The sequence below is a fragment of the Convolutriloba macropyga genome, chromosome 12, assembly GCF_964194025.1.
Source record: "Convolutriloba macropyga chromosome 12, txConMacr16.3, whole genome shotgun sequence".
Lineage (NCBI taxonomy): Eukaryota > Metazoa > Xenacoelomorpha > Acoela > Convolutidae > Convolutriloba > Convolutriloba macropyga.
Genome location: NC_134479.1, coordinates 1,500,941 through 1,516,771, shown reverse-complemented (window position 1 = coordinate 1,516,771; position 15,831 = coordinate 1,500,941). Strand labels below are relative to the sequence as shown.

At 39.5% G+C, this 15,831-nt stretch overlaps 1 protein-coding gene across 1 annotated transcript in view; it reads left to right on the top strand.

Annotated features, from left to right (window-relative positions):
- The first annotated feature begins 1,893 nt into the window (after nt 1-1,893).
- Nucleotides 1,894-15,831, top strand: part of LOC142350275 (ubiquitin conjugation factor E4 B-like) — a 250,124-nt gene continuing 236,186 nt past the window's right edge. The window contains exon 1 of the mRNA XM_075402058.1: nt 1,894-2,155. Within this exon, the coding sequence (XP_075258173.1) occupies nt 1,976-2,155 (180 nt within the window). The 5' untranslated portion in view covers nt 1,894-1,975. The remainder of the gene's footprint in view (nt 2,156-15,831) is intronic.

Genomic DNA, 15,831 nt, shown 5'->3' with positions numbered 1-15,831 from the left:
CCTGGTGCTGAACACAATATATTCTGTTTTTTTTGTTTGTTCACTACTAACCTGGACTTTGCAAAAAAATCAATAATTTTTGAGATGTTATGTTCAAGTTTTGTTTTTGCCAATATTTCGTCAGTGTCGAATGTAAAAAAAAGTATTGTCTGCGTACTGGACAATCGTGCAATCCTCTTCAATAATCTTTGCTAAATCCTTGACGTAAATGTTAAATAATAGAGGTCCTAAAATAGTACCTTGTGGAACTCCCCTCTTCAAATTTATCCAGTCCGATTCAATTCCATTCAGAACAACTCTTTGCGTTCTTTTACTCAAATAATTCTCTATTAAATTGGTAGCAAGTTCATCAAAACCTATATTTTCAAGTCTCCGTAACAGTATTTTGTGGTTTATAGAATCAAAAGCCTTTGAAAGATCTAAAAACGCCCCTGTAACATTTTTTTCTTGTTGAGTTCTAATCTTATTTGTTCTGTCGATTTCAGGTTAGCATCAATTGTTGAAATTTGTTTTCTATAACCAAATTGACTGGCCGACAATAATTGCTCCCTTTCTAGGAAAATTGTAATTTGTGAACTGGGCACCTTTTCAAAAATTTTTTGTGACAGAAATAGGTCTATAATTGAGTGGGTCTTCGGGATTCCCTTTTTTGAAGAGTGGAGTTACTCAAGATTTTAAGATCTTCTGGAAATTTTCCTTCTGTAATGAATTGATCAATGAGATAACATAGTGGTTCCGCTAGCGCTGCTTTAGCATCTTTAATTGCTCAAGCTGGTATTTTTGAAGGACCGACTGGTTTACTTGTATTCAATGAATCTATGAGCACATTTGTTTCCTTGGTTGTTATATATCGGAAATTGAAACACTTTCTCGGAGCAGTTTTAGGAGGAATGTTGTTAGTTTGTTGCAAGCCAATGGACTCTCCTAGAGTCGAAAATCAATAAATATTCCTGATTATTCTGAAGGCATGTAAACTTTAATCTTTCGGTTATATTATTAATCTACAGGTTTGAAAAAAAACATCCATTAACTCTTCGATTGAAAGAATATACGCTCCTGTGATCTCTCTTAATGGGGGCTCAGCGCTGTCTCTATTGGGTAGATAATACCCCCTTTTGTGTTCAATTATTATGCTGTTGACCATCAATTTTTCTACATGCAGGAGTCAAATTACCTATGGGGTATTTGCAAATTTCGTTTTGGCGCTCACAAAATATGTTTTGCCCATTTTTTCTTTCCCAATTCAAAATTATGATTTGAACCAATATTTTATCAAGAGATCCCGCCCCCTATATTCATCGCGTGTGTTTAGTCCCGACTTCAACTTGCTGATGTATATAGCTACGATGTCCATGAGTTTCTCCTGTGCGACAGGCATGAAGAATTTTCCATTCAGTTCTTGATCAAAAATTTTATCCAACGTCTCAACAATACTGGAAGACCATTCAGTTGGATACTGATTTTCAGAGGGGGAATGTATCTTTTTGATTTTTCTTAAGAGCAGTCACTGGTTGCATTGAAAATCCTTTTAGTCCATTGAATCACATAATCACATTTTTCTTATGTTGATTTGTAGTTTATTTGTACAAGCTATTTCTTGAAGATGCAAGCAATAGCGAAAACTGTCGAGAAAAAAAATTTGACGTAAAAGCTTTTTAACAAGTACTAATCCATTAACTCTTCGATACAAACATAATATACGCTGCTGTAATCTTTCATAATGGGGGCTCAGCGCTGTTTCCGTTGGGTAGATAATACCCCCTTTTTGTGGTCATTTATTATGCTGTTGACCATCAGATTTTCTACATGCAGGAGTTAAATAACCACCCTGATCTTACTGACTACCTCTTTTATTGTAGGGGCTTTCTTTTAACTGATGGAAATCCACCGTTTTGTTGGTAGCGGGTTTACAGGAAATGTTTTCAGACCCAAATGCGGTTTTGATCATTGGAACGTAACATCTGCTGAAACCGCTATGAGTGAATCGAGTGATACAAATTCAACTCCTCGATCTGGTGATGTTGTGGTAGACACTAGTCCTGGTGGAAATAGCTCCCCGCAGGGGGGTGTAGATACGACGTCGGAGCGGCCTGGACTGGACGCTGATGAAATGAGGCGCAGACGGCTAGCGAAGATAAACAGTTCGAATGCAAATGTAAGAACATCGTCAAGAAAAAACTGCGCTTCTGATTTTGTGATAGGCGGTGTAAGGATTGCGAAGGTTCTAATCCGCCAGCATTAAACAAAACGAGACAATAATTTGATATCATTCCCCCTCTGAAAGTTGATTTTCTGGTACCTTTTCATTTCTGGGGTCTGCTACTTTAAACAGTTGGGAGGAACCCGAATACTGTATGTATCTCTGATGGCAGCCAAATGGGATCTATTCTCTTCGTGCCTCCCAACTTAGTGGGTGTATATATCTTTAACTCCCCCATACCACGTTATATTGTCACACAATAATGTGCTATATACAGCACAATATTAGTAGTAGAATAGGATGCGAAGCTCGTTGAATAGAATTCGTTCTCCAGGGTGTAGCACCCATTCAGTTGTCCAAGATTGTTAGTTTCTGATTGCTGTTGCAGTTTCCACATTTCCAAATGATGCGCCAGGTACATTTGTTTTCCGGTGTAGCGATTGCAGAAATAATGCCAAGAATTATAGACACCGTATTTTATACTTCAATATATGTAACGGGCATCAGTTGGTGTTGGGGGAAATGATAGATCCACCAAATGATAGTGAGGCCATCTGAGATAAATTTTAACAACCAATTTTTCAAGTTAAGTATAGTTTTTCAAATAGATGAGGGATCAGACATTGAAGTTAGGTTGTCAATAGGAATCAGACTCCAGTCAGGAATGGGGCCCGTCATCACATGGCTCGGGCACACGAGTAATGAAATGAACGAGCGAGACAGCTACTTAAGAAGCATTTTTTTCGATAATAATTCAGAGGGGATGCAATACAGGTAATAATCTACGTTTTGGCTCAGTACCGATTTTAACAGTAATCCCCGAGCCTGATAGTTGTCGTAGAACGTAATTAGCAACATGTGAAAGGCCGGCCTACCAACTGTGCCACTGCTGCGGTCAACTTAGTAAGAAAAATTAAAAAGTTATTAATAGAAGATCTATTTATAAGATCTATAATAGGATTTATTATAATAGAAGATCTCGTCATGTCGTGAAACCTGGATAGCCCGGAGGAATTATATTAATAGTGTTTTTCAGATAGACTGTTCTGGGATAGCCGTGGTTATCCCCTAAATGTTTATCCTTGGTGCAAGTTCATTGTCGCATGCGATTCGATCTTTGCCCTGGTTTATCCGAAAAAGACTAAATCGTTACATCCTTGCCATACCCGGTTTGTGCTTCAATCAGAAAAAGAATAACAAACGGAAAACTGTTCAGTTCATACCCCGGAGATATCTGCGACGTCGTACGGACATTATTATCTGGCACGATACGCTCAATAATTCGCTGACTCAACATAGAAGTAACAACTTCACTCAGGTGTCGCCAGAAAGATTGACGAAGATCTTATTGTCGTTTAGCAATCAGATACAAGGGGTCGTCCATTGCACCCGTGAAGGTGATCCAGATATTTGGGATCATATCAAAACCTTGAGAACCCAAGGTTTCCAAGTAGCAGCCATTGTTCGTGAAATTCTGCCGAAGCAAAAATCTAACGATCCTGAAATCTTGAAAGAGTATCTTCAGTTGCATCAGAAACCTCTGTACGAACTTCGAACGTTAGCAGCTGTGAAGAGAGTCAACGGTGAATTGAATCGCTTTGCCCAGAAAAAGAAGACTATCAAAAGCTCGTCGGGAAAAATCACTTCGCGACCATAAAATCACTCAGAGCAAATAACTCTTGGTTCTCAGTTTATCATTTGATATAGCTTGAAAACTCATCTTGTGCTACTTCGGACCGGTTTAAGTACCTGGGCCTTAGTATCACGTGCTGAGTTTATAGGCTGAAGTATTGTGGGGCAAAATATCTCGCAACTTCGAAGGGAAATGCAAAACATGTAAAAGTCAAATCAAAATAGGAGAAGCTGTATACAACTGTATCTCTTGTGGATTGAAGATGCACATGGTATGTGCTGGATTGGAAGAGGACGCCATAAAGGTGCTCTCAAGTCTGATGAGTAATGTTTTACTCCTGTGTAACGAATGCGTGAATAAAGGGAAGAAAGAGCAAATCATCCAGAACTGCACAAAAGGGAACGTGGAAGGAAAATTGACGACAAGCTCAACGAAAGTCTGAAAAAGATGGAAAATTCCCTAATCGAACAGATCGATCAGAAAATCGAAGCTGCTCTTGCAGGCAGCGATGCGAAGACTGAGAAGTCCATGGAGAGAATCCTTGAAGAGAAGATAGTTAGGAAAGTTGTGAATGTGCAGAAAACGTCTTACGAACAGAAGGAAGTATATCACAATATCTTGAAAACCTTCAGAATTCAAGGAATTCCAGAAGACCCGGAAAAGACAAAAGATGAGAACTTGATTTCATTAAATGAGAACATAAAAGATATATTTGATGCAATTGAAGTCAACACGATGGTTGAAAACGTGAGAAGACTTGGAAGATTTGATAAAGAACGCTCGAAGCCAAGAAGCGTTTTAGTGACTGTACCCAACTGTTGGGACAATGGAGGATTTTAGCTAAAGCTAGAGAAAAATGGAAACTACTTTCTGACCGCGGTTTTTATGTACTTCCATCACTAACTAAGGCAGAATCCGAAAAAGAGAATATGTGTCTTAAGAAGAGACGTGAGATGATAGAGAACGGAACACCTGCAACCGAACTCAAAATTAGAAACTTTGAACTGCTTCACAACGGTACGAAAATCGTTTTGGAAGAACCATTCGATTGACTAGAAAATTTGAATCTGATGTTAGTAAATGCTCGTAGTCGTTTGAATTTTGATGGACGAACTAAGTTTGCAAATGCTGTGATGACCTGTAGATACCCCATTGTCATGGTTACGGTAACTTGGTGGAATGAAGACATAGAAGACTGAACTTATGCTTCCTGGGTATATCTTTCTCAGATGTGAAAGAGCTGTCAACAAACACGGAGGTGTTTTGGTAGCTATCCAGAGCATCATCAGTGCAAAACGAATCAGTGAAGATCTCCCGGATGGATGTATTCTCACTATCGTTGACATACAACTGAAGAAATATCTTGTATGTGTTATCTACAATCCTCCACTAGGTAGCGCTTACAGATACACTTTAGCTGACTTTGAACAGGTACTCGGAGTCATTGAAGAATTCAAGCAATACTCATGTTTGATTTGCGGAGACTTCAACCTACCAAAGGTCAACTGGAGCCTAAATCACAGTGCAGATGAGTACGAGCAATCGGTGATTGAAATGTTTGAAAGACATAACTTTCACCAAATAGTGGACTTTAGTACTTGTGGAAAGAACACACTAGTTCTTGTGTTTGAACGGAAAGTGGAAAACACGACTGCCAAGATTGATCTTGTCTTCAGAAAACTGTTTGACGTTTCAGATCACAAACCGATATTAATATCGACTAAAGAACACAGAGAAGAACGCAAAACCCCTGTCTGCAATTATTTCAGCTTTTGCAACGCCAATTACGATGCGATGCGGCGAGAAATGACCTTGTTCCTTTTCGAGGCTACATGCTTCACTAACATCGATCGAATGGTTGAAGAGTTTTATGATTACATTAATTCCCTAATAGAGAAACATGGTCCCAGACGTACTCAACATAGACAGCTTGTGCCTCCCTAGTTTTCTAGGGAGACTTCTCATACTATGAAGATGCTGAGCACTGCTGGGCGAGCCCAACGCAAGAAACCAAACAGCTTAGTGCTATCGGAAAAAGTTTTGAGACTAGAAAATATGCTACTAGAACTTGCAGAAGAAGATAGGTGTCAGTATCAACAGAAACTTGTGACCACTCGTGATACGACAGTGATCTTCAAGCACTTAAAGAGCCTTAGAAAAACAGTAACTCTACCCAAAATACTTTCTCTAGAGGAAGAGACTGCCGATTCCACTCAACAGAAAGTAGACCTGCTAAATAGGTATTTTCAGTCTGTATTTTTTGAGAAGACCGAAGACATGGTAGCCGATAACCTTCCGGACCCAACCCTAAAGAATTTTGATGTCAGCTCAAAAAGAATAAGAGCAATCTTAACAAACCTTGATGTCTCAAAAACTCGAGGTCCAGATAACATTCCCGCCTGTTTCTTGAAGCAACTGGCTGAACCGCTCAGTCTATTTCTGAGCGCAATCTTTAGGAACATCAAAAGATTAGGAAAAATCCCGAACTGTTGGAAAATTGGAGCTTTGTCGCCCATCCATAAAAAAAGGCTGCAGAGCAAGTGTCAAAAATTACAGACCAGTGACATTGCTGTCTATATTTTCGAAAGTACTCGAACGATGTATGTATGATCCGATCGAAACGCAGTTCTCGGATCATTTAACAACCAGTCAACATGGATTTGTGAAAAAACGATCCGTTGTGTCGAACATGTTCTGTTTCTTGAACGACGTTCAAGTTGCGTTGGAAGGAAGCCTCAAAAGCATTCGATAAGGTCCCGCATGCTGAATTGTTGATCAAAGTAAGGAGAATTGGAGTGGGCGGGTGTGTACTTAGTCTTCTCAAGGACTATTTATATAACCGTAAACAGTTCGTGAGATGTGATGGTGTCAGGTCGGACCTTCCACAAGTATCAAGTGGTGTTCCGCAGGGGTCCATTTTGGGCCCCTTACTCTTCTGCATCTTCATAAATGATTTGCCAAATTCCTTGATATGCGCGTTGAAGACGTGCGTTGAAGTGGATAACGGGCTATAGGAATGCATCGTACTTTGAAAACATGGTATCCCTAAGATTACTTCCGCTTCCTATGTTTCTGCAACTCAATGATTTACTTCTATTGTCTAAACTGTACCATGATAAAGAAAACCCACTTCCATTGATAGAAACCTATGAACACCAATATGGTAGAGTTAAAAGCAGATTATTCAAACTTCCAAAACTGAGAACCGAGAAATTCAGAGAGAACTTTTACTTTCGAACTGCCAAAGTTGCCAACAATCTGCCTGAAGAGATACTTTTCCCAGCCTTTGGGACTCAAAAGACGTATTCTGTCTTTCATGTGGGACCGTCTGATGTTGAACTTCAACGAAAGAGTAGTGTGTACATGGACCATTTTCTGTGATTGCTCCGATTGCAGAAGATAGTTGAATCAAGACCAAAACTTATGGGAGCAATCCCCTCGGCTTGATGCCGAAAAGTCACAACAACAACATTCTCTATTTAAGAAAGGAGACTGCTCTTGATTGTTGGTTTTGTTGTCACTGTTGCACATGGCTGCAATTCGAGGGTAATTTGAGAAGGATATTGGCCCTGCTGACCGTTTTTAACTGGTTCCTTAATTGCTTTTGTATAATAATAAGAAAATTAGTAGTGTGGCTGCCTAGCGACAATTTGCTTTTGGTGCGGCGACCTTTCTGCATCTACGCCATGGTGGGTGACATGCGGTCCCCAGGTTAGGCAAGGGCAGGAGGGGCATTGTCAACATCAGGAAAAGGGGCAAGGAAGGTCGATTTTCTTTTGCAATGTGGTCGTTTTGAACTGATGATTTCCAGCCAGTTTGGTCCGTGGTGTTTTTATGGAGTTGAGAATGTGATTAAAGTTATCCGGTGCTAATTCACACTTGGGACAGCGATTAGCAACATTGCTACATCCTACTCAAGACAGAAATAAGCAGTGGGCAGTATCTAGTTCTCAGTTGTGCCAATTGGATCCGTGCAATTCGTTAAATTGTTTTTTGGCTGCGAGCTTTGGTGGAGGTCTGACTGGTTGCTTGCTGAGTTTGTTCAACTGAGTATGGACCGCGTGTCGGTGAATACTTTCGAGTGCTTTTTTGTATTCTTTGCGATTATTTTGATCCTTATTATTGATTTATTGTTTCATGCGGTATCTATGTATCATACAGTTTTGTTATCATGGAACGAAAAATGGTTGTTGAGTTTGTTTAGTGATTGACAAGAGGTCTATGATAACTGCTGGCACAAAACCGCTGCGTTAGCGTTTCTATGTGATCTATGTGAGCTTTAAACAGGCAGTATTCCACCCTCTCTTTTTACGGCATTGATGTCAGCATTTTTGCACAACCATTAATTGTGCGAAGAGCAATGTTTTTGTTTGCAGGTGGTTACAGTTTGTTTTGCTGATCGTGGACGCCCTAATGGGAGCACTGTAGTTCAGGACCCTCCGACTGATAGCTCTGTGACTCTTGTTTGCAGCCTCAGGCGCTACCATTTTTTTCAGTACTTCTCAGCTTTTTTAGTCTCTTTGCTGCTCCTTCCATGTGTTTCTAATTTCAGCATAATATCAAAGATGACAGCTTTGACTTGGATTTTACTGCTATTAGTGAATTACAGATAATGAGCAGTGGTTCAAACTTGGTATCCTTGCTGCAGATGGAACACAGTGGAACTTGATTTTTTGAGCTGATAGCTTCAGTTTTCTTGATTCTAGTCTGAAATATTTAGGTAGGGAGTTGTGGGTGAGATGTTGTTTAAGTTATATCATCAGCGTAAGACGTGATGTTTATACCTTCGGGGGGGGGGGGGGGGGTAGAGGGAGCTTGCTCATATAGATGTTGAAGTGCATTGGCGATGATACGCCACCATGGTGGCGACATTAAACCACCCTGGCAAGCTCGTAACACCTTTGAAACTATAGACTGGAACAAATTTTCTTTTATTTCCTTGGTCTCTGCAGCTGCTGTGCCCGGGTTCTTGATCGATCCACTCCCAAGGCCAACAGGGGCAAGTGAGTCTTCTAGTGTAACACACCGCAAAAGTTGCTTTCCCGTCATCCATGTTACAAATATAAGCATGCGGTCTCTTGTTCCCTGTTATGTGGAGATGGCTCGGTTATAGCACTGAAAGAATACGGACTGATGCCAATGTTAGCTTGATCGTTTGATGTTAGCGTGGCGAGAGAATCTCCCTCGAGGAAGACCGTGAAACCCGTCTGTATCTACCACATTACCACGTACGCACTTGTGAGGTTGACTGACTCTTGCTCCCAGAAGCGAAGCTTTTTTTAAAATCTTAGCTGTTGGTTCGACGTTTTCAAATTAAGATTTTTGCAGATTTTACATCTATGAGAAGCAAATTTGCAGCTGTTAAAACGTTTGACTCCAAAGAGACAAAGTTAGGAAATAAGATCACCGATTAGTTTTTTTGCTATTTCGCTTGTTCTGGTGTTTTTGGCGTTCGCTGTCAGGTGCAACTCGGTCTGTGTCCTCATATCACCTCTTTAAGCCACGTTTATAGTTCGATTCAGCAACTGCCTCTTCAAAGAAGTCAACTGGAGTCCCTTGTGCGCCCACTGCTGAAGGTAAGATAGCGGGAAGAGAAAGTGCTTTCCCGGATGAGCCGCCAAATTCACCCCTTTGAGCGTAGGCGCGCTTGGAGAAACGCTTTTTTATCCGGATTTAAATTTTTTTATCCTATTCAATGTTGACTTAAAAGTCGCATTGTTTCTCCAACAAATCGTGTTCCAAGAAACAACATCTTATTCTTAGAAAATAGAGCAATTTCGGCATACCAAAACAGTTTTGGAGATAAAATCCATTATGAAAATCTAGTTTTTCAAGAATTTATGACATTTGTTCTAGGTCCTTAATTTTTTTGGAGTCAGGGAACTTCTCATTTTCTTTCCTTTTGGGGCTCCTTAATTTACAAGATCGTCTTTTGCTGTAGCGTTTGTTCTTTTTGGTGTAACGGGCATCGTTTGAGTTTGCTTTTTCCTGAGTCGCTTCTCCCAGAAAATAACTCACGTTTTGCAAAGTTAACATTCAAGCCAAATTCTTCCTCAGAACTTGAAATTTGTTTCAATTCTTTTGGAACAATTTTATAGTTGTTGTTGTTGTAGCTGTCGCACAGAGGTGCAATTCGCAGGTAATTTTGGCGGGATACAGGCGGCTATAGTCATCTGCCAGATTGCCAATTTCCATGTGTTGAGTTTTGACTTTTTTTTAAAAGTTAACGAGTACCCGTATTGTTTTGGCGAACAATGTAGATACCAAGTTTTAGCAAAGCTCGCTTGATTGTGCACCGCAATGATCTCAAAAATAATCGTTTCTCAGTTAGTCTTGATAAGGGCTTCCACAAAGACGGAAAGACCTTTTCAAATGGCCTTAAGAAACTAATTTACCTTTATAATAAAGTTCCCTCCTCAGAAAATATAAATACTCGCTGCGTTATAATTTTAATTTATACCTCAGTAATGTGTTTGAAGCAATTGAAGATTTGTGCAGAGATGTTTCCGTTGTTCTTTGTTGTCGAATTTTCTGAATCTCTTGATAAGATAGATACGGTTTATTTCTTGTGAATATAGCAGATGTGTGTAGGCGGAAAACTTTTGAACCTTTTTTTTTGAAAATTTACCTTCCAAATCGGTATTAATTTTTTAGCCTATGATTCTTGTTCAGATCCTCCTTTTTGTTCAAGGCGACCTTTCCTGGAGCCAGAATGTCGAAACCGGAATCAAAAGCTCAAAAATGGAATGCATCTAGAATCTTCACACTTTCGGCTGTTCTTAATTTATTGAAGAGTACGCTAATACCAATAGTTAAATATGCGTCCAATTGATACATGCCATCTAAATCTGATTTACAAAACTAAAAAAACTTAAACAATAAATAAAGTAAATAGCTAAATATGTTGCCTTTAGATACCTTTTGTTTTCATGATATCTTGTAGTCTATTCTAATATAATTATAGGCGGATATGATGAAAGATTCAGTTCACGTAAATTTTGTTTCGTCAGAAAGAAGATCTAATATTTTTTTCTGCTGAGGATTGTCAAATAAAATATCAACAATTTTAAACTGTGACTTGTGCAATAATTATAAAATGTTTATAGACAAATCTAAAAAATCGACGATTACATGGCTATACTCAAGTTGAAACTGAACAAACCAATACTAGTGTGACACAGTTTCTTTGAAGACATTTTGCTGTAACTTTGATATTTCTTTCACAATTTAACTTGCTTCTTGAATCGATCAGTTTTCTCTAGTGAAACTTTAAACTAGTGAAACTTTTAAACTAGTGGAACTTTTTTTAAACTAGTGAAACTTTTTTTAAACTAGTGAAAAACGGAGGTTTTTTAAGGACATTAAAAGTATCAAAAATTTTCAGACACTGTTTTCAATTGCCATAAAACTTGGCAATTATATTAGTGCTATGGTATTTTACGCTCGACTTTTTTCCATTTGACGTTTTTCACTTTTGTTCATCAGAAACGGTGTAAACAGGTTTCCGCTTGACCGTTTTTTTGTGTGACGCTCTTAGTCAGTAACGGGATAAAAGGTTAACCATGGAGGGCATTAAGTCGCTGTGCAGAGGGCACTTAGAGCTCTGCTAGTCCCGTGGGTCTTCAATTCATCGAAGCTACTGTGGAATCAATTTAATGGACAGATTTTATGGACAGGTGTTTTGAACCCCTCTCAAACCAGCTTAACCCCTCAATAAGTTTGCAAGACACTTCATGTACATTTTCTCTCTTAAACAGACTTCTTACTAGTTATGGAAAATATTGTGATTATTTCCCCGAGAACTATGCGCAACAAATATGAAGAAAATACTAATTTACGCTCTTACTGTTCTGAAGACAAGTAAAAAGAAACCATCCAGAAACGAAAACGATTTTATTTCTGGTAAGCAGTGATGCTCGTTCTCTGCAGAGCGATTCTAATAGGAGTTTTCCTACTAATATTCAGGTTCCAAGTACGGTTTTTATGTTTCTTTTTCGAAATATTTTCTAATTGTTTAGGTTCGCAAGCGTCCAATATGCTGCTAAGATAAGAATATTTTAGAAGTTCTGAGGATGACGAATTGCACTGAATTTTGCAAGACTCGATTTGAGGAAGAATGAATAAATCGTGCGATGCATTTCTTAATTATGATTTTATTTACATTTTTGTCTATCAGAATTGAGTTCATTATATTTTTAGATAGTAAATGTTTTATAAGTTTTCTTTGAGTCTGAGTCTTCATGCTGGATACTGCGGCTATCTAGAAAAGCGTTTAGCTCGAGTTGGAAAACCCATTAAGCTGTAGTCCAAGTCGTTGTTTTAAGTTTTGTAAAGTTTTTCAGTTGAGAGATGCTCAAGTTTGTGGCTTTGTCTTGTCTTTTTCCTGTATACAAATTTTGCGTGTGAGAGGGTTCACACGAATGATTATATCGCAATTTGTTGTGAGCATAATACATTTTTTTTGAAGGCAGGAATGTCAGCTTTGTTTCTTTTCCTCATTCAGTTTGTGGTGCGTGTGGGTAGAGGCATCTGGAGCCCATGGGATTAGCGTTCCAATTGAGCTATTCATAGCAGCACTAGCAGTTTAAAGTTCAAAGCGGCACTAGCAGTTTGATTCATAGCGGCACTAGCAGGATTATTTAAAGTTGGCTTCAGAGGCAGAGTAGTGTTCATTAGTGGTAGTGCATTTGGATTTGTAGCTATTAGATTTGAGTGAGGTTAATGCAATTTGTGTAGTGAATGAAATTAATGGATGTTGTTCCCTAGTGTCTTTACTTTATTGAATTTGAGTGTTCAGAGGTAATGGATCCACAGAAACCGAAGTAGATCAATGGTGAGGAGGGTTTTTAATCAGAGATTTGAATTTCATTTGAATGTATAATAATTCGACTGACTGCTGACAGTCACGAGATTTTGATACAAGTTTGTTGCGGGGGGGGGGGGGGTAGATCAATTTTACCTTTTTCGGACTGTGTTTGCAGGGTTCTATTTAGTTTTTTCGTTTTGTTATTTGTCAAGTTTATAATTAGTATTTCAGAAGTGTTTCGGAGCGACAGTTTACTTGGTTAAAGATGGCAAATATTCTATCGAAACATCCGGAAAGGTTCGTTTTTTTTTATAAGTTTTTGTTTTCATTTTGTCAAACTTTTAATATGGCCTGGAAGTGACCCGGTAAAAATGTGACCTACTGGGTGATAGTAGTAAGTTTAAGGAGAAGTATCTAAAGAGGAATAAGTTAATAGAACTTGGGTGGAACGAAGTTCCATGGGTTGACGGTTCTGGAATTCAATTGACGGCGTTGCAATGCAAGTAGATCGTCGTCGTCGTGGTGTAAAAAAATTAGCCATGCAGGACTGATAACTCTGCTCCGCAGGTTTGGCGTTTTTGCAAATTGAGTATTTCTAGGACCCAATACAGTTTTGAGTTGTCATCGATAAACGCGAGTTCCTCTATGTCGTCTGAGACTGCCATATATATGGCTTCTAGGCCCTACACTAATGCTTTGCCTGTATCCCCGTCTGGCATGGGGATAATAATGGCATATAGCACGTTCATAACTGTGCTTTTTGATGCCATCACTATGGCCAATGTCAAGATTAGACCTGATTGAATTGCTTCAGCTTTTGTGACCAATTTAGTCTCGTTGTACGAAAGGATGTCATGGGCGAGTGACAATCGGCCCTGTAGCCCATTTTGTTGTTGGTGTAACATTGTGAGTTTTTCATGGGGTTGCTGAGGGGGAGCCAGTGACGTCGTTAAGAGCTGGTTCATCAGTGGTGTAAATGAGTTCAAGACTTAAATGCGAAAGGTGTACAATGCTGCTCGGTAGGTTTTAATGTTCTCTAGGATTGTTTGAAAGATATTGCGTCAAACAAGACTATGTTGGTTAATTTGCTCCCGCACATAAAAGTACTGTACACAGTTTCTCATATGGTGTACATTTTGGCGAAGAGCGGTAAACTGGCCCTCGCAGTCTTTTTTTTTACTTCAGACGGGACTCGGCCCTCACAAAAAAATGTTTGCGTTGTATAAAGGCTCGTATTTGTTGATAGATTGTTGGCGGTTCTTGTGCTGAGAAGCTCGCTGTTTGTGCATTTTGGTTGGAACTGATTGATCTGGTTTCTAGGTCTGTTCTGGGTAGGGTCATTTCTTCTTGGTTGATTTGGTTCTCGATCTCGTTATCAAAGAACTGAGGTTCTCGTTCCTCTTGTGATTGCGAGATCGGTCTCAGTTTCGAGGATCGATTAATTCATAGTGGTTTTATTGGTCCCAATCGCATTCTATGCACACATTGCGTATAGTTTGTTAATTTGTTCGAGTGAGGCTTTAAAAAGTGACCTACTGAGTGATAGTAGTAATTTTTAGATGAGTATCTAAAGAGGAATAAGTTTATAGAGCTTGGGTGGAAAGAAGTTCCATGGGTTAACGGCTCTGGAATTCAATTGACAGCGTTGCAATGCAAGTAGCTCGTCGTCGTGGTGTAAAAAATTGGCCATGCTGGACTGATAACTATGCACCGCAGGTTTGGCTTTTTTGCAAATTGCGTATTTCTAGGACCCAATCGTTTTTCAGTTCTTTGTCATCGATAAACGCGTGTTCCTCTACGTCGTCTGAGACTGTCATATATTTGGCTTCTAGGCCCTAAACTAATGCTTTGCCTGTATCCCCGTCTGGCATGGGGATAATAATGTCATATAGCACGTTCATAACTGTGCTTTTTGATGCCATCACTATGTCCAGTGTCAAGATTAGACCTGATTCAATTGCTTCAACTTGTGTGACCAATTTTGTCTCGTTGTACGAATGTAATGGGCGAGTAACAATCGGCCCTGTAGCCCATTTTGTTGTTGGTGTGACATTGTGAGACTTTCATGGCGTTGCTGAGGGGAAGCCAGTGACGTCGTTAAGAGCTGGTTCATCAGTGGTGTAAATGAGTTCAAGACTTAATGCGAAAGGTGTACAATGTTGCTTGGTAGGTTTTAAAGTTCGCTAGGATTGTTTGAAAGATATTGCTTCAAACAAGACTATGTTGGTTAATTTGCTCCCGCACATAAAGGTACTGTACACAGTTTCTCATATGGTGTACATTTTGGCGAAGAGCGGTAAACTGGCCCTCGCAGTCTTTCTTTTACTTTAGACGGGACTCGGCCTTCCACAAAAAATGTTGGCGTCGTATAAAGGCTTGTACTTGTTGATAGCTTGTTGGCGGTTCTTGTTGCTGAGAAGCTTGCTGTTTGTGCATTTTGGTTGGAACTGATTGATCTGGTTTCTAGGACTGTTCTGGGTAGGGTCATTTCTTCTTGGTTGATGTGGTTCTCGATCTCGTTATCGAAGAACTGAGGTTCTCGTTCCTCTTGTGATTGCGAGATCAGTCTCAAAGTTTCGAGGATCGATTAATTCAGTGGTTTTATTGGTCCCAATTGCTTTCTATGCACACATTGCGTATAGTTTGTGTTAATTTGTTTGAGTGGGGCTTGATTTCTCTCAAGTAATCCGATTGTCTGTGCGTGTTTCAGTATGCCGTGTTTGAGTTTGATCTCGAGACTTGTTGCGAGTTCGCTCATTAAGTGTGACGTAAAAGCCGTCCCGGGGTCGCAGATTATTTGTGATGGAATGTATGTATGTCTCAGGAAGATAGAAATAATGTCTGCGTCATCTTTTATCAGAGGTGTTGCGAATAGATATTTCGAGAAGACGTCTGTTCTCAATAATATGAAAGTGTATGGTGAGGGGTGCGTTTTTCTCACAAGATCGATCATTAGTACATCTGCAGGAAAATTGGTTATAGGTGTTGTCTCAAGGCTGCTGTGGGACTAGATTTTGTTTGTAAACTGGTCACGCAATTTCGGATCTATTCAGTTCGCTTGTCTTTGAAGTTCGGAAATAAAAACGTTTTCAAAATTTGGCTGTGGTACGCGACACTTCCCAATGTTCGCTCCAAACACTGTTGTGGATTAGGAATAGTACTTCTTTTCTCAGGTGACTTGGAACACAGTAT